At 39.9% G+C, this 25,882-nt stretch overlaps 1 protein-coding gene across 3 annotated transcripts in view; it reads right to left on the bottom strand.

Moving 5' to 3' along the window:
- TESK2 (testis associated actin remodelling kinase 2) overlaps positions 1-25,882 on the bottom strand; it is a 105,396-nt gene that overhangs the window by 6,479 nt on the left and 73,035 nt on the right. For 2 of the 3 annotated variants that reach the window (XM_072974541.1, XM_006200414.3), the window contains one exon: positions 5,919-6,065. The exons of the other annotated variant lie outside the window; for it this stretch is intronic. In XM_072974541.1, the coding sequence (XP_072830642.1) occupies positions 5,919-6,065 (147 nt within the window). The remainder of the gene's footprint in view (positions 1-5,918; positions 6,066-25,882) is intronic. 3 annotated transcript variants of the gene reach the window in all.

Below are 25,882 nucleotides of genomic sequence, written 5' to 3'. Positions count from 1 at the left end.
CACCTTCTTCCTTTCTGCCAGCATGATCTTTGTAAAATGCAAATCTGTTACTCCCCTACTTAAAAGCTGGCAATGACATATTATATGATTCCATTTATATGAAATGTCCAGAATAAGCAAATCCACAGAAACTGAGAAAAGATTAGTGTTTGCCAAAGGCTGAAGGGAAAGGGGAAGAGGGTATGGGGTTTTCTTTTTGGAATAATAGAAAGTTCTGAAATTAGATAGTGGTGATGGTTGAATATTCTAAAAAACACTGAAATTTCATACCCTGAAAGGGTGAATTTTATTTTATGTGAGCAATATCTCAAAAAAAAAAAGCTGTTACTTTTTTAAAAAGCTAGCAATGGTTCTTCATTTTCTATCTATAAGATTAAATCCAACTTTGATAGCATATAATCAGATTCCTCTCTTTCCAATCCTTATCCTTACCACTCCAACCTCACAGTTTGCATATCATATTGTTTATGCCTCTATGCCTTTATGCAATTTGCTTTGATGGTCTAGTCTGGTCTGGTCTGGTCTGGAATATTACCCCCACCACACACACAATCCTTACTAAGTAGAATTCGATTTTAGAGATTCAGCTTAGGCATCATCTCTTCTAAGAAACCTCCATACCCTCAGGTTGGGTTAAATATCCTCTTTTCAAAGTATCCTATGCATTCTCTTCTTTCTAACCTGAGCATTTGATGTTTTATAATGAAAAGTATGTTTCTATAGTCCCTTCCTATGGCTCTAAGACTTGTAAGCTAGAGAGTATAAGCTTTAGCAAAGCAGGGATGCGTTAAGAGGAAAGTGGCCTAGAGAATATTTCCTAGCCCCTTAGGTAAGAGGAAGATTGCTTACTTCTGTCTGTGTAGTACCCTAGGAATTAGAAAACATTTCTCATAAACGCAATCCAAGTAATTCTTCAGAACAACATGGTCAGGTGGGCAGATCTGAGATTTTTACACTTAAGATGAGAAAAGTGAAGCTTACAACTATCAGTGGTAAAGACCTAGGCCTCCTGACCCTAAAGGGTTCCCACCTAATGATTCTGGCCTCTCCAGAAGAACTGGCTGGAAAGCTTTCCACTGGAGACAGCAAGGCCATGGCAGGAACAATGTAGTCTTACAACAGCAGCAGGGGCCAGGGCCCATGAAGAAGGCAGCAGTGTTTGTGCAGGCAATACAATAAGACCCCGTCATCTGGGACGCTAGCCCCTATCTCCAGTGTTGATTAATCCAAGGGCATCTGGTGCAATGCTTGCATTTCTCACTCAACTTGGTCTTGGCCCTAGTACAAACTATTTGACTAAAAAGTACAAAATATGAAGCTTAGACCACTGTTTGGTTCTGAAAAAGCCAGACCAATTTTCAGGCTGTGTGGGATACAAAGTCCATTAACTAGGGGATGAAGAATGCTTTATTCAAAAGTATGCCTGGAGTAAGCAGCAGACATAAGAAAGGCCCAGTCAGACTTCTCTGAGGTGAGGGGTGACCTGCTCAGGTTCAAAGAGGAGCCCAGGCACTGCTGCTGCCTGGCTGCGGTTCCACTTTGTCCTCACCCCTATATAATACACCAAACGAGCAGAGAGACTTACATGTTTGCCTCTTCAAGGGCAGGGAAAGATCCCATTCATCTCTGTATCTCTAACCGAGCACAGATACACAGAAAGAACCTGGCAAAAGTTTGTTACATGAAAGTTTGGACGGATGACTGAAGCAGCTGGGCTTCTTTCAGAAGCATGTGTCAAAGGCAACTGCTAATCATACATCTGACTCTCCATAATAGGGACTGACCCGACAAGAGACTCAAAATGTGGCCATGAATGCTTTCTGGAAGCCAACACAAACCCTTCAGAACTGGGCCAGAGTATTCACCTGCGAGCTGTTCCTGAGGTCTCCTAGAACAGCTACCCAGTCAGGACTGGCACTGAATAAAACCACCTGAGCGGAGACATGCCACGTCCATTTGTTAGCATTAGTTCTAAGCTAAAGCTATATCTACGACAACAACAACAAAAAAAATGGCTTTCAATGTGCCGTCACTTCTCCCCTCACCCCCCACAAATTCACTCCATAAACTCAGTTAGGATCAGAAAGAAAGTACTGATTCTACATCTCAAGAAAGGTTAGGAGTTTTTTTTTCACAGCATAAGGAGGTCAGAGACTGAACTGCCCTCCCATGTGCCCGAGACTGCTCTCATCCAAGTCTCTTAGAAGATTATCTAGTTTGCTGTAAAGCGTCCCATCCCTTGCCCTCCATCCCACCATGTGATCCTGTATCTTTCCCATAGCTCTTGTGAAATAATCTGCTCACATATCTGTCTCTCCAACTTGACTAAGGGCCCACAGATGGTGCAGATTGGGTTCCAGTCACTTCTACGTCCTCTAATAGCTCAGTATATAAATGGTTCCCAGAGGCTGTTGATGGTGCTCATTATAAAAAATAATTACAGGGTGCCCTAACACACACTCTCTACATCCCTCCAGCATTCAACTTTGTTTCTAATTCATGCTCTCTTAGTCTCTGAAAATTGTCATTTTCTGTTCCTAGTTGTGTGGTATACACCCTAAGACCATTGAAGGACAGGCTCTTCAGTTGATAGAATCACCAGAGTGGCATCTTGGGAGTAAAAAAACCAAAACAAACAAACAAATAAACAAGCAAAAACCCAACAACCAAGAAGAGAGGTACAATTCATAATTCACACTCCTGGGGGAAACCAAAAAAGATCAGCGGTGCTTGCCTGAACCTGGGCAACAATGGTATTAAGCAGAAAGAAACTGCTCTCTTAGCTGCCCCTAAAGAGCCAAGCCTCATGTTCAGTTGCACCAGCCACTCTGAGAGCTGCTGGTCAAAGCCTGTGTGTGGCTGTTGCCACTTCTTGATGGAGCTCAAGAGCTGAAGGTTTTTAAAGCCACACCACCCACCACTTCCTTCTAAGTAAATTATCAGCATCGCTGATAATTATAAATTCTATTATTTACTATTATAAATCTATTATCAGGCTGTTTCTTAGACATAATTACAAAATTAGACTGAACAGCTATATCTGACAGACTTCACTCTTGAAGACAGCACTGCAGTAACCACTGATGTGAATCCTACAAAGGCAATGCTGCTTTCAGGAGGCACTCTGACAGCAAACTTGGGATCCTCTTTGCTTCTACCTTAGGCTCAGGCTCACTTGGAAAAAGGCACCTGTTCCTCCCTTTCCTGGCTTACTCACCTGGAACATGCTCCCGCTACTTCAAGTCCCTCCTATTAGCTCTGGGCTGAGAAGCCCAGACTGGTCACTCCTGTGAGGTCAATAGACAGGGAACACTGAGGTCCCAAGAGTACTGAAGTCATGGGACAAAGACGTGGGACAAAACCAGGTCTGGGACTCAAAATCTCAGTTCCCACGTAGATGTTCTGGCCTCTGTGCCATCAAGCGTATTCTCTGAAAGGGCTGGGAAGCCTTGACTCTGACAGGCTCTAAGTTAGGTGCTAGGAATACAAAGGTGAATAAGAGCAGCACTGGGGAAACTCATGTGTTGGTGGGAGACACAGCCACAACAGAACCATCAAACCATATGAAGTGTACATACTAAAATATAAGTAAGCCTTTTATTGTCCTTAAAGAAATCAAACTCAGACCCAAGGGTGACAATGAGGAGATAATTTCAAAATTTCAAAGCCCTACTCTATCCTGCTAGCCTTCTTTCTCCCTTGGGCTTCTCATTCTTTTTTTTTTTTTTTTTGGGCTTCTCATTCTTATGGTGACTGTCACCACCACACAGGTCTCCTGGGTGGGGCTGCTCTGGCCTAAGTGTGGATATACAACCCTCTTCTTAATCCCTGCAACACAATAAGGCTGAAACATTTGGACAAAACTTTACCAAAAGCTCAGAGGTAATAAAAGGGCACAGAAGACAACCTCTTGAATTGGATAGTGTGGCTTATAAAATTAACTTGTTTTTCTTCAACTTGAGATTCCCTATAGTGTACTTCTCAGCCTGTCTCCAGGTTGCAAAGTCATTTGTTCTCACCATCACCTAAAGTTCAGACCCAAGAAAGCACAGCCCAGTGCTACCAGAGAGTTCTTTCTCTTAAATTCCTGATTTCTCATCTTAAGCCAACGGACATGGGAACACCCACTCCCTATTAGAAAAACCAAAGGTTAGTGGTCTTACCCTATAGGTCCAAAAGGCTTAGTCATTTTTACAATACATACAACATGACAATCCCAGACAGAACCACACTTGGACACTAGCACAATGGGACAAAGTGCTCTGGGGGCACAGAATGAAATATGATGAGTTTTAGGAACTCACTGAGGATGGAGAGGGAGAGAACTTTCCTCCAGAAACCCTAGCTACCCTAGCCTATGGCTCCTTCTCTTCTCTGAAAACCCACAGTCTATGGCTAACACTCAATTATAAAACACTTGGACTGTTCTTTAGTTTTTTCCCAACAAGACTACTTCTGGTCAGAAATTATCTTTTTTAAATATTCCTTCATCCAAGGTGCCAGACACAGGAGACACCCATGTAGGTGTGGGGAGAATACCTGTGTTCATGACCTCACTCCACCTTAGAAGAAATGAAACTGAGAAGAAAGCAACAATTTGATACAACTAAACCCATTTGTCTGGAACATGTACAGTTTTCTTAGTCTTGACTTTCTAAAATAGTCTAAGGAAGGAGAAAAGGCTGATAAAGGGATAAGATACCACCTTCCAGGTCCTAGCTGTCCAGCTGTCCATTCCTTGCATATTCTAATGAAGATAAAAGACTCCTCACAGCTAGGACTCGACTGGTCACCAGATTCCACCTGCCAGTCTTAGTGATCTGTCGGTAGCAGTGCAGCTGACTACAGATGGCCCTGCCACACCCAGGGGCCCTACAGTCACCTCCTCAAAGTGATTTTCCACATAGTAGTTTACAAACCAATGGCCAGGGTCCCTCAAGGACAGTTACTGCTGTTTGGAACACCAGAACCATTCTAATGTGAGATAGCCAGGGACTTACTGCTCTAGGTCTTATTGGGTCTGGGAGCACAGCCTGCTTTTGTTCCCTTTGCAAACTTCTTCTTAAAAGAGGTTCCCTTACCCCTCACCCATGACAGAAGGGCTGTAGGAGTAAGTATATGACGTATGTGCATGTGTACGTGTTAAGGGTGCAGAATGAAATGACAGCTATTCTTACGCAGGTGCAAAACTTCTATATAGAAGACTTTAAATCAGCTCTTGGACAGAAGTTGTATTCGATGATGTATAGTTCCCATATCAATGACCAAACAGTACTGTTTACATAAGCCTTTCCACGTGGTATCCTGTGCTACTTGGCCCTGAGGTGTTTGCTTTGTAGTATGGCCAGCTTCCTCTAAAAGCAACTCTTTTCTAACCTGGTCACACAGCAATTTGGACAGCAAGAGAATACTACAGAGATCAGCTGATGCCAAAGAGGAACTGGCAGGATGGCAGAAACTCAATCACACAGAAAGAAAATGGGTCAGTACACTATGGCTCTCAAAACCTACACTCAGGTGACTAAAAATCACAGAACTCCTGCTCGAGGCCATGGGAGAGAACACTAAGAGACAAATTCCCACATCCTCTTGACTGCTATCATGCCGCTAGGGCAAGAATCTCTTAAGCGTCCTCCCGCTGTCTGCTCCTGCAACACACATTCAGGAGCTGAAGTCCAGTGAGGGTTCTCAAGATGTATGTGTTGCTGGGCTCAACAATGAAAGGTAGCTGCTGTGAGCTCAGACTGGCTTTCTAAGGACTAGCTATACATAGTACTAAGTTGTATCCGCTGTGATTAAATGTTAAATCTATGAGATCTCCATCATTCCAAAGCTCATTAATGGCTAGTTTCTTAACACAGCTTTCTGGGTAATGGAAGACAGTGTCTCAAAGAGTTGTGCAAGTAATGTCTTCGTACCTTAGATGTGAGGTCCCGATGGAAAATGCCTTTGAAGTGAAGGTAGCTGAGGCCCACTGCTATGTCATAAGCCAGTTTCACCCTCACAGTCCAGGGCAAATGCAGGTTACTGTCTAGCAACTGTTCCAGGTTTCCAGAGTTGATATACTGCAAAACAGAAGGAAAACCCAGCTACCATTTGTCAGGAATGTTTAGGGTGGTGGTGAAACCACTGGAAAGGAAACACCTAGTAGATAGAGAGTGTATTTTTTTTTTAAGTTACTGAGGGCTTATTCCATATCCAGGCACTCTGGTAGGTGCTGCACACAAAGATATCTTCCTTTGGGAGAGAACAATCTATTCAGGGCTATAGACAAACAATATCATGCAGTAAATGCTAAAATATAGCTTTGCACAGGTATGACAGCACTATGCAGTCCAGATAAAGTTCCTAACTCAAACTGCACATGTCAGAAAAGGCTGCACCAAGGAAATAAGGAATCGAAAGGATGACTTGGGGGAGCAGGAAAGAAAGACAGTCCACACAGAGGGAGTGGCATATGCAAAGTTATAGGCTGAGGGCATGTTATTCAGGAAAATAATTTACTCCACATGGCCAGAGTACATGACTAGGAGAGGCAGGTGAGGCTGATATGCTTTGCTAAGATACATAGACTTTATCCTGTCTATAGGGAAAAACAGAAGCCTTCTAAGCAACAGAGCAACATGTTCATATTTGCTTTTTAAAGAAAAGATTATTTTAGCAATAGTACAATAGATGGATTAGAGTGGAGAAGATGGAGAAGGGAAACTAGGTAAGGAGATTATTGCAATAATCCTGGTGAAAGAAGGATGCCGATTTAAGGCAATAGTGGAGGCATTGAAATAGAGCAAGTTTCAAGATTTAGATGGTAGAGGGAAAAAACCTGATGACAGGCTGGATGTGGGGAATGGGGGCAATGAAAAGCTCCTAGGTTGATCACAGGCTATTGGTTCCTGAGTGCCATTATTAAGTATCCAGAATTTAGCGAGGGGAGTGGGCTTTTAGAAGAGGCAATGTTAAAAGCTAGTGAGTTCAACTAGGTCACACTGAGTTCAAAGACATGTGGAGGTGTCTTAAAGAGAGTCAGTTTGAAGTTTAGGAACAAAGTCCAGGCTAGAGACTAACATTTAGGAGGGAATAACTAGCACTGAGCTGAAGTAGTCACTGATGCCAACGAATGTATGGAATTGTCCAAAGGTTAAGTGTAAGGTGGGAAATTAACAGGATTCCAAGGAACTGTAACATTTAGAGGAGCAGGCAGAGGAAAAAGATCCAAGCAAGAATGTCACTACAGAAGCAAAAAAAAAAAAAATACTCCAAAGAGGGGATGACCAAAAGTATCAAATGCTGCAGATCAAGTAAGATGAACATGAAAAGTATCTACTGAATTTGCAGCTAAGAAGTCACTGGCAATCGCGGCCAGAGCAGTTTCAGCAAAGTGGTTAACAGACCAGAGTAAGATCAAAGTGAACCAAGCAGTGAGCAGGAGAGAAGGCTAACGGGAAACTATGTAAAGAAGTACTCTTTCAAGAAATTTGGCTGCTTGTCATTCCTACATATCCATGAAAGTCTGTTTTGCATTTTTTTAAAAGAGCAAATAAGCATATTTATACAGGAATGATAATAATAAGAACAGCAGCTGATTTTTTTTATTTGGTGCTTACTCTGTGCATTATTATCTCATTTAATCGTCACATAACCCTAAGGTAAGTGTACTATTATTCTCATTTTACAAAAGGCATTCAGAGGTTAAGCAACTTTCTCAAGGTTACCCGACTATCAAGCAGCAGAGTTTAAACTCAGGCAGTCTGGGTCCAGAGTTCATGCTATCCCACAACACTACACTGGAGAGTTACAGGCTATGGCATCTAAGTCATAGAGTCTCATGCAGAACAGGAATTCAAAACTTTTTGCTAATAAATTCATGAATTTATTTGAACCTTACATGATGTATTATCTCCCTCCTTCTTCCAAGGGAGAAAAAAGGGCAAATTCCTCTAAGCCTAAAATAAAACTCTTAATACCTTTTTTTCATTTTGGGTGATATTGAATTTACAAAAGACTATGGAACCTAATGAGATAGAAGACAAGAGATATACATTTTAGTCCAGTTCTGCCTCTTAATAGCCATTTAACTTTAGACAATCAACTAATAAGGCTATCCTTCAGTTTTCCTACCTATAAAGTAGGCACGATAATCCATGATCCGTGTAACTCACAATGTTACTGTGAGAACGGAATACAAATTTATGAAAGTGCTAAGAAAAAATATAAGTGCCATATAATCTGAGATTTTCTGATGTGGTAACATAAGCACCAAAAAGAACCAGTTGGGGGCAGCACAATGCAGCACTTCAGATTCTTGGATGAAGCGAATCAGGTTTGGCAAAGCAGAGAGAATGGCTAAAAATATACCAAACTTCTCAAAAGGGAAACCTGTTGATCTGCTTCATCTTGCTTGATAATCCATCTTTGGAAATCTCAAAACGAGGCATAATGACGGCGTTAGCATAGTGCCTTCTCATCTCTTCACTCTAGTTGAATCTGTTCGTGGTTTGCATCTGAGGCGCCCTTTTGCTAAAAAGAAACTGAACTTGAAAACCCCAAGCTACATGGCGGCGCTGAAGCTGACATCTAATCACGCAGACAAATTTCTTTAGCTCTGAGAGTTGAAAAGATATGAAGAGGTGGAGGTTCACTTCCTTGGCATGGTGACAGGGTGACATGGAAGGCCTGACTTTAGGAGCCACTCAGGTTTCCCAACTGAGGACCAGGTGAAAAGCCTGTATGTGTACTCTCTTTGGGCCGGGCTAAGCCAGGACTCTTGATTCTGGCTCAGGGAAATACATGTTTACTCTGTTCATCCATGTCTCTGGAGGCCTGAGAAATCCATAGACCAAGCCAGAGGGTGGAGAGCAAAGGAGAAAGGTAAGCGAAGGTGAGGAGGAATCCCACTGGTTAGTAGGCTCTGGCTTTTCCAGGCAAGACGGAAAAAGCACAAACCAAGACCACAGAGGGAAACCAAATGGAGTTTATTATTACAACCCTTTTTTCTTGCCTGCCTCTGGTGAATACTTCTCTGGGGCTGATAAGCCTTTGGGCCCACAACGCTCAAAGTCTCAAGACCTTCGGGTGTACAAGGAAAGGAAGTTTGACATCTGCCAGCAAGGAAGATTTCTAAGTTACTACACACTTTGTGTGCCCATTGTCAGAACGTCCACTTCCCTATAAGCAACCCCCGATGCAGACTCAGCTGGTGTGTCCTCTGAACAAATCCCTCTGTGGGAAGCAGAGGCAAGAGCAACTGTTCTAGCACATTCAGCTTTCTGGGTTGGGGATAACAGCTGTTTTGCTTTAATTTTCTTCCAGACCACCCCCTTGGGAGCCCAAAGGCATTGGCAACACATTTAAATACCTACTAGAGAGAGAAGTTTTTACAATTTTTATTGTCATTCTTTTAAACTTTCAAGTTCAGAAAACTATAATATCAGCCAATCAAATGCATTAATTTGATACTACTTCAATACTTCAACACCTCTCAGTACACGGACAATTCAAAGTTGAAAGAAAAAAGGGTAACCATTTTGTCTTGTTCTTCTGACTCATATGACTAGGTGAGGTTATGATTAGAATCAGTAAGAACTGGGAACAGGAGCCCTGGGTGTAGTGAATGTTCAATACCTTCATTGACTGTTCCCAACTTTACCTGTACCAAAACCTGCCTTTCCTCCTCATGGTCCAGTAAAATGTTGTAACAGAGTTTCTGCCATTTCATTTGTGTTTGATATTTGAGTTCGTTAAAGGCTCTTTTCCAAGAAGGCACTCAATAAACAAAAGTGTGTTGGTGACTAAACAATATTATGTATGCAAGAAATCATATGACCACACCCTTTAAAAAATCGCCAAAGGGACAGATAAATGGACACTTGGACACTCAGTTCTCCACTCAGGAATATCAATTCAGGTTATTTCTACGAACAGTTATTAAACACTGCCCCTCTTCCTGCCATATGAGAGTAAGAACCTGTCCATTTACATGAGTATTATATTCCCCCAGTGATTAGAAGAGTGTCTGGCACATAGTAAATGCTTACACCTTAAAGAAGTTCAAAGACATTGGTAAGTAAATAATACTAATAACCCTTTAGCAGAGGTAAATACTTGGGGTATGAAAGTAGATACTTAGGAGTTTGGGAAGTTTCAGAGAAAAAGTAACATCTGAGATAGTTAGGAGTTGTCGAGGCTGAGAGAATGGTTTCTTCCCATACATCCCCTATAGGTTCTGATGGTACCACTCAGGCACAGACAGACACAGAAACATGCCCATACAAAGAATATTCTGGAACAGCACTAAGCAATACTTACTTCTCCCTGAGGTACAGTCACTACACCCAGGGCTCCTGTTCTCAATTCTTGCTGATTCTAATCGCAACCTTACCCAATCATAACCAGTCAGAAGAACAAGACAAAACGGTTACTCCTTTTTTTTTTTTAACTTTGAACTGTACTGATATCTGTAACCAAACAAACTTATTTATGGACAGTGGTTCAAAGACATATTCAGAGAGGTTCTAAAGAAAATATCAACTGTAAGAATTATTATTTCTTTTTGAAAAATCTACCCAACTAACCTGGAGCTAGGGCACTTATCCAAGACAGATAAATGTGCTGCCACTCAACTAACAGAAATCATTTGCTGCCATCTAATTAGCAGGGTTGTCCTGAGGAGGATCCATCCATCTCTCTATCCACCCACCTACACAAACACTGAACATCCACTATGTGAAAACACAAGGATAAGTGGGCCGGTCCCTGCCATTAGTTCACAGTCTAGTAAAGATGACATACAATTAACAATTTTTTTCACACAAGACAATAACATGATCAGGTATGCTACATAGAAATATCATTCTAACAATAATGTAGAAACTGTAGGGAAAGGTCAGGAATTGAGGCTGGGAGAACAGTTAGGCTTCTGGAATCATCAAGGTGACAAGTAACAGTGGCAGGAATGGAAGGGAGGTTAATATCTGGAGCCATCTCAGAAGTAAAACCAACATGATTTGATGTTTAATCAAAGGCAGGGAATAATTAAAAGAGATAAGATATACAACATTATGTCTAGCACAGTGCTTATTAGCTCACAGTACACAACACATTCTCCCCACTATCGGTGTCTTATCACCAGCATCCCTCCCCTGGGTCACTCCATTAGCTTTCTAACTAGCCTTCTTTTCTCCTTCTTACATCTTGAACAGACTTAGCCCTCATTCCAATCCATCTTCTTTAACACAGCCAAGATAATTCTTCTAAAATGCTAGCCTGAACCTACTCCCTTGTTAAAATTGTCCACTGATGCCCTGTTACTCTTAGGATAAAATCCACAATCCTTAGCATGGCATACAAAGCCGTTCACTCCTATTTATGAGTCTGACCTCTGCTTAATTGCACACTTGTACACATTGCTGGTCCCTTCACCTGGAATACCTTTCCCCCACATAGGACTGGCTAATCACCCACTGAGGATTCAGTTCCATTTCCTGGAAGCCCATATTTAGGGTTGGGAGTAAGAAAGACATTCTGTGAGAAAGGATCACAAAGAATCACAAAGATAAAGTGCATAGATTAGGAATTCTTTCTTTCTTTCTTTTTGCTTGCAAAAGTATAAGTAGGGAAGAAGGGATGAAGCTGAAAAATTAAACTGGGCAGTATAGCATGGTGGCAAAGCCCACCTACTGCAGAGTCAGACGGCCTAGGATTGAATCTCACCTCTGACTAGCTGTGTGACCCTGGGTTGGTTACTCTATTTCATTCTACATACATTCACTATAAAATCATCTATAACATGGGAATAATAATAGAACCTAACCCATAGAGTTACAAGGATTCAACAAACTGATATGTAAAATGCTTGGAACAATGTCAAAGAAAGTTCTCAGTATATTAGTTGTTACTGCCATTATTGTTTATATTTAATATTAGTGTAGAAGTTCTGGAACACCAAGATAAAACAACTATAGCTAATTTGGCAGATCATGGGGACCACTAAAGGTTTACAGGTAAAGGTATAATATAACGTGTTAAATTTTGTCTCCCAAAAAGATATGCTCAAGTCCTAACCCCTGGTACCTATAAATGTAACCTTATTTGGAAATAGGGTTTTTGCAGATGTAATCAAGTAAAGATGAGGTTCTATTGGAGTAGCGTGGACACTTAATCCAATATGATTGGTATCTTTATGAAAGGAAGGGAGCAGGCACAGACACACAAGGAGAATGTCATGTAATGATGGAGGCAGAGATTTGAGTTATGCATCTGTAAGCTACGGAATGCCAAGAGAGACTAGGAGGAGGTAAGGCAGGATCTTCCCTTAGAGCCTTCACAGACAGCATCATGACTCTGCCAGTGCTTTGACTTCAGACTTCCAGGTTTCAGAACTGTGAGAGAATAAATTTCTGTCATTATAAGCCACCCACATTGTGGTGCTTTATTATGGCAGCCCTAGGAAACCAATACATGACCCAGACTACATTTTAGAAAGCTCATGGTGGTAGCAGGATAGAGGAGGAACTAGAAGGAGGTCTGGAGGGCTCTGCATCAGTCCAGATGACAGAGACCAAATGCCTGACTTAGAGTGCTATTATAGGCACAAAAAAGTGGGCTAGAGTTAGAATATGCAGAGATAGAATCTAAATGATTTAGCAACTTATTGGCAGATATGAGAACTAAGGAAAAAGAGTCAAAGGCAACTCAGAGATTCCAAATTGAGGTGTTGAGAGAACGGGAAGAGATCCTGCAATCTTATGTGCCATCAGAAACCAGGCATCAATGCCAAATAGCCAAATCAGTGGCTTGTCAAACCTCTGTTCTTTAGAAGGGCCCTCTGCAGAGGAGGGCCTGGTCCCCGACCTACTTTTCACTGAAGCCCAACAATGCCATTGTGTTGGCCACTGTATGTTTGTTGGTTGGCTCCAAACACAAAGGCTAGCAGACATCCCATCCTGCTGGCTTGGTTTAAAGAAGAAAAGAAAGCTTTGTTACTGCCCTGGGTAATTCCGGGACAGGCATCCCAAGAGCGCCCTGTGGGAGGCTCATGCTCCAAAGGAGCCTCCTGTTCTCAGCTCGAGGTTCCACAGCCACTAAAGTGTACAGCCACACATCTGCAAGGCCCGAGTTTGCCATGGTTCAGCCTCCACTCCAGGAAGTCCACCAGAGCCTGCCTGACTCAGTCAATCAGCAGTAATGCACAGATTCAAAGAGAAAGCCCCAAAATATATTTCAGAATAATATTTCACTCTCTCTGCCTTCATATATGCTTATCTACTGTCCAGAATATTCTTCTTCCCCTTCATAGCTTTGCTAATTCTTATTCACCCTTCTAAACCCAGCTAGAATCTCTTATTTTGGAAAGCATTTCCTGATACCCTATCCCACACTTTGTGCCACTTTAGCCCGCTGTATGTATTTCTACTATTGCTTATCACATTGTACTGTAACTGTGATGGCAGGAACCAGTTCTTTCTCAACTTTGTAAGCCCAGTATCCAGCGAAGTGAACAATAACTTGTTGAATTAACAAATGAATGATTAAGTACATTTAAATAAACGGAGGCAGGTTTTAAGTTCCCTCTTTTATTGGAAGCCCTCCCAATTCAGTCATTAATGTAATTTAAGATCAAAAAGATACAGACTTGTGGTTACCAGGGGGGTAGAGGGTGGGAAGGGATAGACTGGGATTTCAAAATTGTAGAATAGATAAACAAGATTACACTGTATAGCACAGGGAAATATACACAAAATGTTATGATAAATCACAGAGAAAAAAATGTGACAATGAGTGTGTATATGTCCATGAATGACTGAAAAATTGTGCTGAACACTGGAATTTGACACAACATTGTAAAATGATTATAAATCAATAAAAAATGTTAAAAAAAAGATCAAAAAGAGAAATGTGCTTTTAGAGGAATTTTCTGATAAATACCATGCAAAACAAACACTGAATAATGCCTACTATATGGCAGATAATACAGTAGCAATGGATACAAAGCGAAATACAAAACAGAGTGTTTTGGCCACTCAGTGATATTTAATTCTGAGGATCCTTCGACCAGCCTATAAGCAGACTCCTTAAAGTGGTCAGAATCACATGGACTTAATAATTATAACTAAGATCTCCTTTTTTATAGAGGATATTTCTTTTATCAGCAGCTGAAAGCCAAGTAGAAGAGGCCATAAAGGTATCTCCTCCTCTTTCCTCACACTTGCCACAGATACTTAGTATGAACCCTTCACCACTTTAAGCACATGTTTGTTTAACGTACCTGAAGTAATATGAGTGTTTTTCCATGCATGTAAACTACTATAAACATCAAAATGACTGTTTACTCACAAGATTCAAAAAAGTATGATTAAGATTTTCCCACAGATTTTTAACTCTTACAACAAACATTTCATAATCAAAATCAAATTTGTTTAAACAAAGTAAACATTAAATGATAAATCTGTAAAACAAATATTTCCAAAGGAATAAACTAAGGTAACAATAAGACTATTTTCTTGACCCCATAAAGCTCTACTAGCAATCAATGGTCTCAGACATGATTCAAGATGAGGCCAGGGCTCCTGACTACTCCATCCAGTCTGCTTTCTTATTCCAAAATCCATAACTTAACCAGTGACATGGCTACTAGGGCCATGTTTAAAAGCACTATTCCCTCCAGCTTGCTACCCCACACCTACTACAAGCCCACATTCTCCAGACTGAGACAGGAACCTCTGACATTCACGTAGTGATTGGGCTCAGAGTGAACAAAGCACTCTGTTAAGGAACACAACACACCTTGCCTCCCTCCATCAGGTCTCAGGAGCAGGGGCTTGACAAAGGACAAAATGAAAATGGAAACCAAAAGAGGTTAAGTTTCTAATTAAGGTGATTTGTATCAAAGGAGACTCTGTCCTCAAATGAACCAATCATTTCTTCTGTCTCTTCTGCCTATATCAACACACTACTTAGACTCTGGGTAAGGAGGAAGTCAAGCAAAAGTTAAAGGAGGCAAACTGTAAGCTCAAGTGATGTCTTCTAGTGGAAAACAGTAAGTAGAGGGGTGGAAAGGGAGGAAAGGTTCCCAATTTGCTATGTGGAAGACAGTTTTCCAGGCCAACAGTCACTCCAAGTGAAGGCAGAAATCTCCTCTGAAGACTGAAGGTCACATAGGTAACTAATTACTCTTAAGTTCACAGAAATTCACAAAGACTACTTGGAGTTATCAAAGGAAGGAGTGGGAACAGAGGACCCAGCCAGTTCTGGTTCTTCTGCAGAGAAAACAAATTTGAGGTCTGGTGAACACATAGATATCTACATCCTTAAGGGAAAAGGGAGAGCCTTTTATTTTCCTTGATTTTAGACCATCTTGAGAGTCAGAAGGATGTACCTCTTTAATTAAAGAGAGAGCAATGAGAAAAATCAGATGGTTAATCCTGAGTGAAGTCTAGATTTACTTTATCAACTTGTTCAGAATTACCTTTCCTCTATCAGCCACTGTACTCTGGGAAGTAGCTAATGCTTGTTTAAGGCCAATTCTCAATTCAAACAAAGCAGCATATCTGGATATGATGTCACTCGATTTGGTTTGGGGATCCTAAATTATAAAACACTTTTCTAAACGACAAAAGCAGAGAATGACCATGGCACTGAATTCTGAAACCCTTTCCAAATAAATTCAGAAGGTCCAGACACACAATTAACTTCATTTCATGAGTTTACTGAGAAGAGATTCAATGCCATTCCTAGATCAGTGTCTGGCAGAATAAGCCCAAATAAATACTAGTTGAATGAATTAAATAAAGTATCCCAACCATCTATCTACATATAGAAATCCCTTTACCACTCTCCATGAGTCACTCCCAGCGGCTACCTCAGTCTTCAGAGCTTAGGTCTGAAAGGTCTTGTCCAAGGAAGGGCCTTGAGATGTGGTGTGCTATCCTTGAAAGGCTCAGAGAAAGACTGAGTCTGGAGAAGGGTGTGAAGAATTCTGAGGGAAGGAGATTGTGAGAGAACTTAAAAAGAAATAAAAAGACTGAGTCTGCTCTTATATAGTGAAGTGACTATGGCTGATTGCAGTGTTATGTTAAAACAAAGAACAAAAAACATTTCCCTGGTAACACACATACAGCTGAGAAGTATTCTAGCTGCACTCTCCAGGTTTTCCACATCTCAGTAAATGGCACCACTACCAACCTAGAAACATCATTTGATTCCTCACTTTCTTATCAAAGTCACAAGACCTTGTGTTACTATTTCTAAAACAGATCTTTAAAAATCTTCATAGATACCACTCCAGTCAACCCAACCACATCTCTCACATAATCTGTAAGTTTCTCCTTACCAGTCTCCTGCCCCCACTTCTGTCCCTTTACAATCTATTCTCCAGAGCAGCCAAAGTGCTATTTTTTCAAGTGAAAATCATATCTTATTACTCTCCAATCTAAAAATCCTTCAATTGTTGGCTGATGTATTTAATATAAAATTCAAAATCTTTACCTTGGATTATAAGGTCCTGTAGGATCAATACTCTTTTTATCTCTCAAATTTTTAATCCTCTATCTTATCTTTATGAATGTCTCTTTATCTTCTAAATATTCTCAGAAAAGTACTTCTATGCCCTTATGTACAGGATAAGTTAGTTGGTATCAACATATTATATACATTGTCCTTATTTATGGATCAAGGGTATATATTTATAGGGAAAACAATGCCTAAGGGTATGGAATAACAATATAATATGATAGAATAGACTTGAAAGGCAATCCATTCTAAGTCCCATATGATACAATTGAATTCCTCCTATAATATCCTTGCCCAGGGGTCAAAATAATTCATATTAGCATTATGCAGAGAACAAGTTAGGGAAGAGAATAACCAAGCTAAACACAACTGTCCTCCTTAACTGTGGTCAGTCAACACCCCAGCTTTCCAACATCTACGAATGTGGTCTTTAGCTTCCCAAGATTAATGTGAAGGCAGTGCCTGAAGAAACCTGCTCCTTCCTCCACCCAACCCCAATCTCTTCAATCACCTGCTACCTATTTGTTGCTAGTGGTAAACAGAACATGGTAGCAGTTCCATTGGAACTGACATATGGGTGAGAGATAATAAACAAACATTCAAATACATGAAGAATTATATGTTATGGAGTGTGTTACAATGAAAAAGTTAAGAGTACTATCAAAGAGAATAATAATCCAAGTAACAATCTAGATGATGAGGAGGTCATTAAGAAAAGCCACTATAGTAAAGCAAAAATTTAAACAAAGACTTGAAAATTCAGTGGGTAAAAGTGGGAGAAGAGCTTATCAGGTATTATTTAATCTAATTTTCAGTTTCTTTTTATATAAAATAGCAATAATAATGGCTATATCCCAGAAGATCATAAGATGAAAAAAGAAAATGCATGCAAAACACTTCACATTCCAGAGATATTAGCTATTTCTTTAATGCATATGTATGATAATAGGGGAAAAAGTTATTTTTTAAAAAAGTATCCGTGATACTGCCAAGTACAATAAATTATTGATTAAAATAAGTAAAATATTTTCTCATCCCAACCCCTTAGTTGACTTAAAGACTTATCAGGTAATATGTCTGTTGTTTCATTTGTAAGCCCAGTGCTCAGTTCTGTTTCTTTTGGGTATACCAGAAAGGAACACTTCTGGTTTGACTAACCAGCTAAACTGGACAGAAAATAAACTGTTGAGCAAAGTAGTTACAGAAGAAAGGATGACTATGCAAAAGGTCTTACGACTGAACAGTGCAAGAGGCCAGTCAGAAATTATTCCATTTATGAGGCAAGAGTTCCAGCCATCATACAGGTACTAAAATGCATGAGAAACTTTACAATGCCTTTACTTTTTAGATAATGCAAGATGTTTGCTTCCTTTCCCCCGCTACTCAATCATTCAGACAGTATCTGTAAAGTGTCTTCTAAACACAAGGTACTGCTGGGGAGATTAGGAGTACACAGATGAGTAAGATACTACCCCTGCTATCATATATAATAACCAGCAACTAATTGGTTTTACAAACCACTTTCACAGTTACCTCATTTGAACCTTGCAAGATCTTGAAATATTCTTGTCATTCTTTTCTTATAAATGAGGAAATCAAGCCCAGAGAATTTAAATAACTTGTGTACGGTTATACAACTAATAATGGTGGTGCGTGGATCTGCACCTGTCTTATGACCATGAAGCCTGGGTTCCTTCTACTCTAGAAGCTTACCCTTGTGCAGAGAAACTAAAACAAAAATAACTTTAATCCATGGGCAGAATGTGTAATAAGTACCAAAAAATTATATAACAAGATAATGAACGGAAACATTTTGACCACATAAGGGAGGGGTAGGGAGGGGCAGCAGTGGCAGAGAAAGAATCAGAAAAGGTTTTATGGGGAAATAAGTGGACTTTGAGCCAAGTCTTGAAGGGAGGGAAGATTTCTATAGAATAAGGGGAAAGAGCATATTCTGTACTGAAGAAAAAATATGAATAAGGAGGCAGGAAAACATACTGTGTTTAGTAAACAAAAACAAAAAAACCAGTTTGCCTGACTTATAGAGTACTTGTTAAAGAGAAGACCTAGCAGGAAAAAGGCAAGATGATGCTAGAGCATAGACGGCCAGGAAACCAGGCTAAGAGTTTATTCTGAGTTCCAAGTTTTAATCCTAGGTGTGCATCAAAATAACCTATGGTGCTTTATTGATTTATTTTTAAATACGGACACCTGGGCCTCACTCAAGACTTCATTTAATAGGCCTTGTGTGAGATTTTGGCATCTGCACTTTCTAAAAAAATCCTAAGCAGTTCTGGAAAGCGACTAAGGTTATAAAACTACCTGTAATCAATGAGGAAATCACTGAGTAGCTTTTGAGCCAGAAAATGCCACTCATAATTTATTTATTCATTTAATCAACAAATATGATAAGCAGCTATCATTGTGAAGCACTGTGCAAGGAACTGATGGATGTCAATGCAAACAAACTAGGCCCTGCCCTCAAGGAATTTATAACCTAAGTACATGAGCAAACAGCGAATTAAAGTCAAGGATATATATTATTGTATTATGAGAGCATATAGAAGTATCTAACTAATCTTGGGAGATTAGAAAAGGCTCCCCAGAGAAACTAATATCTAAGCTGAGTCCTGAAGGTTAAGTAGGAGTTCGCTACACCAATGGGAGATGGAAAGGTTGTATTCTAGGCAGAGGGAAAAGCCAGTGCAGAGCCCCAGAGGTGGAAAGGGTCACATCTCATTTGTGTAACTGAAAGAGGTTCAGTACAGCTGTAGTGTAAAAATGAGAGAACCAACAGGTCAAAGAAGAATGAGCAGTAAGGCCACAGAGATAATCAGTACCAGGATCAGATGTTTTGATTTTATCCTGAAGGCAGTGAGGAGCCATAGAAGGGTTTATACAAGGAAAAACAAACTTAGATTTGTATTAAACACTGTGGTGCATATGGAATAGAATAGGAAGCCCAGAAATAAACCTCATGTATCAATGGGGAAAGGACAGTCTCTGCAACAAATGAGAAATTCAAACCAAAACCAATGAGATATCACCACACATCCATTAGGATGGCTACTATTAAAAAATAAAAACAAAATAAAAACAAAAAAACAGAAAATAGCAAGTGTTGACAAGGATGTAGAGAAATTAGAAACCTTGTGCACCATTGGTGAGATTGTAAAATGGTACAATAATTATGGAAAGCAATATGGTGGTTCCCCCAAAATAGAACTGCCATATCACCCATCAATTCCACTTCTGGGTATATATCCAAAAGAATTGGAAACAAGGTCTCAAAGAGATATATGCACATCCATGTTCAAAGCAGCATTATTCATAGTCAAGAGGCAGAAGCAACCCAAATGTCCATCAACAAATGAATGGATAAGTAAAGTACTGTATATATATATATATATACATATATATATATTTACAATGGAATATTAGTCAGGCTTTAAAAAGAAGGAAATCCTATCACATGTTACAACACAGATGAACCTTTAGGGCATTATGCTAAGTGAAATAAGCCAGTCACAAAAAGACAAATATTATGTGATTCCACTTTTCTGAGGTACTTAGAGTAGTCAAAATCATAGAAAAGGAAAATAGAATAGTGGTTACCAGGGACTGGAGGGGGAAATGAGGAATTGTTTCATAGGTATAAAGTTTCAGTTGTGCAAGATGAAAAAGAGCTAGAGATCTGTTGCACCACAATGTAAGCATATTTAATACTAACTATTGAACTGTACACTTAAAAATGCTAAAATTGTTAAAAAATAGATCTGTATTTTAAAAGGACCACTCTGGCTGGCAATATGGACAATATGGATTTAAGGTGAGGAACAAGACTGATAGGGAGACTAATTTAGACGGTTGTGGCACCATATGATGATGGCACATATTGTAACTGACTATACTTCAAATACATACACACACACATATAAAAGGGAGAGATGATGATGGCAGAAAGAAGTGGAGTAAGACGAATGGATTCAAGATAATAAGGAGGGAAAATGGTCAGGACATGGTGATTGATAAAATGTAGAAAATGGGAGAGGTCAGGAATGAAGGAAAAGAAAAGCTAAGTACTATTCTAATACTTTTACAAGTTATTAGTTACTTTAACAAACATTTATTAACCAGCCACTTGTGCCAAGTACTACGGAAGGCTTTAGACAATTGTTCTGCCACCTTCACAGAACAGCTTCTTCTTTTTGAAGTTCACTTAAACTGGTCCTTGACACAAAGTGTCTGCTTAAAAATTGCTGAGTAGAAAACAGGCACAAGCAATTACTATGTGAAGGTGAAATGTGCTAAAATGAGTATGTTGAGGAAAGAAATGCTTATGATCCACTTTGGAAATTACTGATCTAAGAGTTTACTATCTAAGCACGCAATGGTGACCATGATAACAAGAAGAACATAAAGAGCAGTAAACACAAAAAGTACAGATAGTGATTAGGTACGAGATGTAGGAATGCTGAAATGCCCTTCAGTAATAGGAATGCGTAAGAAGTATATTGGGAGACCACCCTCCCTCCATTGTCCTACCTGCTACAGGATCCAAAGGAACAGCTCTCAAGAGCTAACACAGATCCAATTCCTATGAATGATACCACTTACCAAGTTAAGAAAAACACACTTGTCAAAACTTCTGGTAGAAACAGGTTTAACCTAAACTCACAAAGAGCTCTATGAATTCAAATGCCACACTAGTTTCACAGTCATGGAGAGGATTAGGAGAAAGATTAGCTAGAAATCTCCTAAAGCATTTTCTAAATCCTTCTGCTGTTGCATCACTAACAACATTGTGAAAAGATTCATCAAATGACCTTGAAAGAGGCAATGCCTTTGTGGCAACCTTTTAACCGCTGGAAGCTCAAGTGCTAGAAAGGAGTTTTCATTCATCCATTTATCCATTCACCCAACTAATATTAATTGCATGCTTTTATGTGCCAGTTACTGAAGATTCAGCAGGGAACAAAACAGTCAGCACTAAGGAGCTTAAAGTCTAGTAAATAGGATTATAGTCAGGTAGAACTTGACTCAACCCCAGCTCTACTATTTAGCTAAGAGATCTTAGATAAATTAATTTCTTTCTGAGCCTCAGATTCCTCATCTGTAAAATGGGAAAAATATCACCTCTTTCATGGGGTCGTATGCTAATTTATTTTAAAGTATAAATATGTGTGTATATATATGTGTATAAATTCACATTATATATATACAGAGAGAGAGAGAGAGAAGCTTAGCAGACTCTGGCACATTGAAATAAATATGATTTAATTAATGTTTTTCATTATTGTTATTTGGGAAGTAATACAGCAGTTGAAAAAATGCCTCCTTCCAAATCAATAAAATATTTTCTAGTGAAAAGGTTAATAAACAGAATTTGCACAAGGAAGGCATCATTCAGAGTACTCCTTGGAATCCCAATGCTCTGTGAAGTTATTTCCACTTGGATGTTCAATAAATATCTCAAATTCAACCTGTTCAAAACTGACCTCTTGATCATCTCCCATCTTGTACCTCCTGTAGCCTTCCTCATCTCCATCAACAGCAATTCTATCCTTCAGATGTTCAGGCCAAAAACCTCAGTTATCTTTGACTTCTTTCACCTTCTCATACCCCTTGCCCAATCCATCAGGAGCGCTTGTTTTCTCTACTTTAAAAATTGATCCAGAATCACTAGGTCCACCGCTACCACTCCGGTCCAAGTTACCATCCTCTCTCCCCATTTTTGCATAGCCTCTATTTATTGCACAGACTCTGTTGCAACAGTCTCTTAACTAGTCTTCCTGCTTTCACCCTTGCCTCCTTTTCAGTCTATTCACCACACAGTAGTCAGGGTGATCCTGTTAAAAGATAAGTCACATCATGTCATAACTCTACTCAAAAACCTCCAAAGACTTCTCAATTCATCCCGAGTAAAAGCTGAAGCTCTTACAATGGTCTATAAGACACTATGTGACCTGGCCCATGTTTCCTCTCTGACCTCCATCTACTTCTATTCTTTTTATTCTCTCTGCTGCAGCCACATCACCCTCTTTGGAATTCTTCAACCACACCAGGCCCAGGCATTTCTGCCTCCATGTCTTTGCACTTGCCCTTCCCACTACCTAGAACACTCTTTCCCCATATATTCACACAGCTAGTTCTATTACCTCCTTAATTTTTGCCTCTTCGGTGATACTTTCACTGTCCACATATTCAAAATTGCAAATCCCACAGCACTTGACAACATGTCTATTACAATTTGTTTTCTTGTTTAGTCTAACTTCTCTGTCTGATAACAATGTAAATTCCATGAGGGCAGAGATTATTGTTTGTTCATATTATATTCCCAGTACCTAGAATAGTGCTGGACACATAATGGGAGCCCAGTAAATATCTTTTTGAATGAACAAATGAGCTAGAGGCAAGCTAGCAAGTCAGGGGGAAACTGTTTTAAGAATAAAGTAAACTGAATGAACTCTTCTATTATTTGTGGGGTAGACTTCCAACTTCAAATTCTTGTTTCTCAAATGTCATAAGTTACTAAAAATAAGGGCAGAAAATATATACCACAATTTATTTAGAGATTTTTTATTACTAAATGACCAAACCAAAAAATTAAATAAAAGCTACCTTTTTCAAAAGTAAAGGTGTCAACATGTATTAACAGGAATGTTTTTAGCTACTTCTATAAGTATGAGTGAAATAAACAAGCTTCTAATTGTGACAGGACTTGAGACGTAACATTACACACCATTTTTGACTTCTGGCTCTTTCCACTGGAGTTAATTCAGCTTTCTTACATACACTATGGGCCCAGCCACACAGAGTATTACTATAGGCCCTATTTAAGAGATTGAGCTACACTAGAGAACCTGGAATTTGAGGTGACTTAGAAAGTGGGAAGGAGAAGAGAGAGAAGGGCATTCCAGGTCCTGGAAGGCACACCAAGGCCAGTATGTATAGAAGACAGCAAACAGACCTACCTAACTAAAGGGAGCAATTCATATTCTGAAATCTAATTAGAGAGAGTCTATAATCTTAAACAGAAGTTTTTAAACAGAAGCATCACATTATCAAAGTATGCTTAATGAAGATTATTTATGGAGTGGCATATCAAATTGAAACAAAGGAGGACTAGGGACAGGAAAAGCAGCCACATGCTTGAAAGACAGGATGTGGCTACACTGCCAAAGTTAACCCAAGGCAGGCACCAGACAACTTTGCATCTGGCTCAAGGCAAATAAGGCCAGGAGAACACTCTGTACCGGGTCACACAAACACACACACACACACGCACAAATACAAGAAAAGCAGCAGCAGGCAAAACTAATGGCACTATCACAGCACACCAAGAAATTGGAATCGGGGTCTGGCTGCTCATTTTTATAAATAATGCATGAGTTTGGTCACTGAACCCACAGAGTTTCCTTTCATTGTAAGCTCTCTGGTTATATAAGGCTTCTTAAAAGTCTGACAAAAACCGACTCAGAAACAACACATATCAACCCACACAAACAAGGAATTTCCAAAGTAATTATTCTTTAATAAAGAAGTCATAGAGTTGGGGTGGGGGAGTGGAAATGGTCAGAAGAGGGTGAGGGCTACGTAAATTTTAAAATTCTCTTCAGCCACCTGCAGGGCCGACCATTCCCTCATGAGCGAAGAACATTTCTTTCAGTACCAGATATCTGCCTGACTGAGGTGACTCTGCTGTAAAGAAGCCAAGCAACTGCTCTGTTTATAGCTAAGTGGTTCTCGCTGCCACAGTGGGGAAAAGAATAGTTTCTCCATGGCACAAAAGGCAAGAAAGACCCCAAATGTCCTACCCACCAAGCCATTCTTTTGTTGACTCTTTTGATCAGAGAGTACTGTCACTTGAGGCCCCTGCTCCACAATCTTATATCCTACTCATTCACCAAATTCCCAGTCTTCTAGGCACTAAGAGGTTCTGCACAAAGCGGTTCCCCAAACTGTTTGATTATGAGGACATTTCCCTCTTTGTGCCCTTCTCAACAAACTTTTTAAAAAAAGCATATGAGATGACACATACTCTGTCTGGAAGCACATCTCTCTTCTCTCTTTCTTTGATACCACCTGCCCCACCCCACCCCAGTCTCCTCTGTCTTGGATAGGGAAGAGAAAACATATAGCATGTAACTTGGTGGCAGCCATTTTTTGATTATGAATGACAGTCAACCTTGGGATGAAGTTGACAATGTAAACACAGAACAAAGAGATGGAAAGAGATGGGCTCTCTGGATAACACCTATTCAAACCAACCCCTAACCTAATAAACAGCTGGATTTCCAGTTTATATGAGTCCTTTTGTTGCTTAAGGCCATTTAACTATTTTCTGTTACTTGCATCCAAATCCCCTCTAATATATCCAATAACCAGAAAACAGCTTTTGTAAATAACCCAAAATATATAAAGTTAGAAACAAATTCTACAAATGCTACACATGCTACACATACAAGAACCTGCACTCAGCACTATGGGGTATGCATAACCGAATCAGGACAGCATGTTGTAATTGAAAGAGTATAGCTTTTCGGGGAGGGTACAGCTCAGCATGAGTTTAGCATGCTTGAGGTCCTTGGTTCAAGCCCCAGCACCTCCATTAAAAAATAAATAAACAAACCTAATTACGTCCCCCTCTAAAAATAATTAAAAACAAAGAAAAGAAAAGAAAAAAAAAGAGTATAGCTTTGATGTCAGATGAACGTGGATCCAAAGCCTACTTTGGGGAAGTCACTTAATTTCTCCAGGCCTTAGTTTTCTCATTTATAAAATGGAGGAAATAGGACTACAGAATTGTGGGAATTGTAACATATAAAGCACCAAGCATAGCACTTAGCCCACAGTGGGTGTTTGATACCTGGTAGTTATAATTTGTAAAATGAGAGAAAGTCTCTACCCTCAAGTAGAGGAAAAAAGACAAATAACTATGATGTGCTGATTGGTATAATTATATGGTTTGGGAAATTGCAATGAAGGTTCCAATTCTTCACCCCTTACTGAATCAATGCCCTTTGACATGTAACTTTGCAGTATGCTTCCAGTATGGAATCAGGCATGTGACTTGCTTTGTCCAATGGGATGTTGGCCACACAAACTTGAACATAGGCAGAATCATGAAAAGCACTTACACAAATGCGCTGGCATACTTTCGCTAGTCTGGTATCATCTTAGAAAGGACATGCCTAGGTTAGCCCACTGGTCCCAGAAAAGGATGAGAAACAGCTGGAGCAAAGTGCCCCAGCAAAGCCCAGCCTATAGCAGACTACCAGCTGACCTGCAAATGCATGAGTGAGCACAAGTGAGATCAGCAGAACTGCCCAGTTGGGCCTAGCTCAGCTTAGCTGAACCAGCAGAGGTATGAGAA

The sequence above is a fragment of the Vicugna pacos genome, chromosome 13, assembly GCF_048564905.1.
Source record: "Vicugna pacos chromosome 13, VicPac4, whole genome shotgun sequence".
In the NCBI taxonomy this organism is placed as follows: Eukaryota; Metazoa; Chordata; class Mammalia; order Artiodactyla; family Camelidae; genus Vicugna; species Vicugna pacos.
Note: the sequence above shows the minus strand (reverse complement) of the source record. Positions and strands in the feature narration are given on the sequence as shown.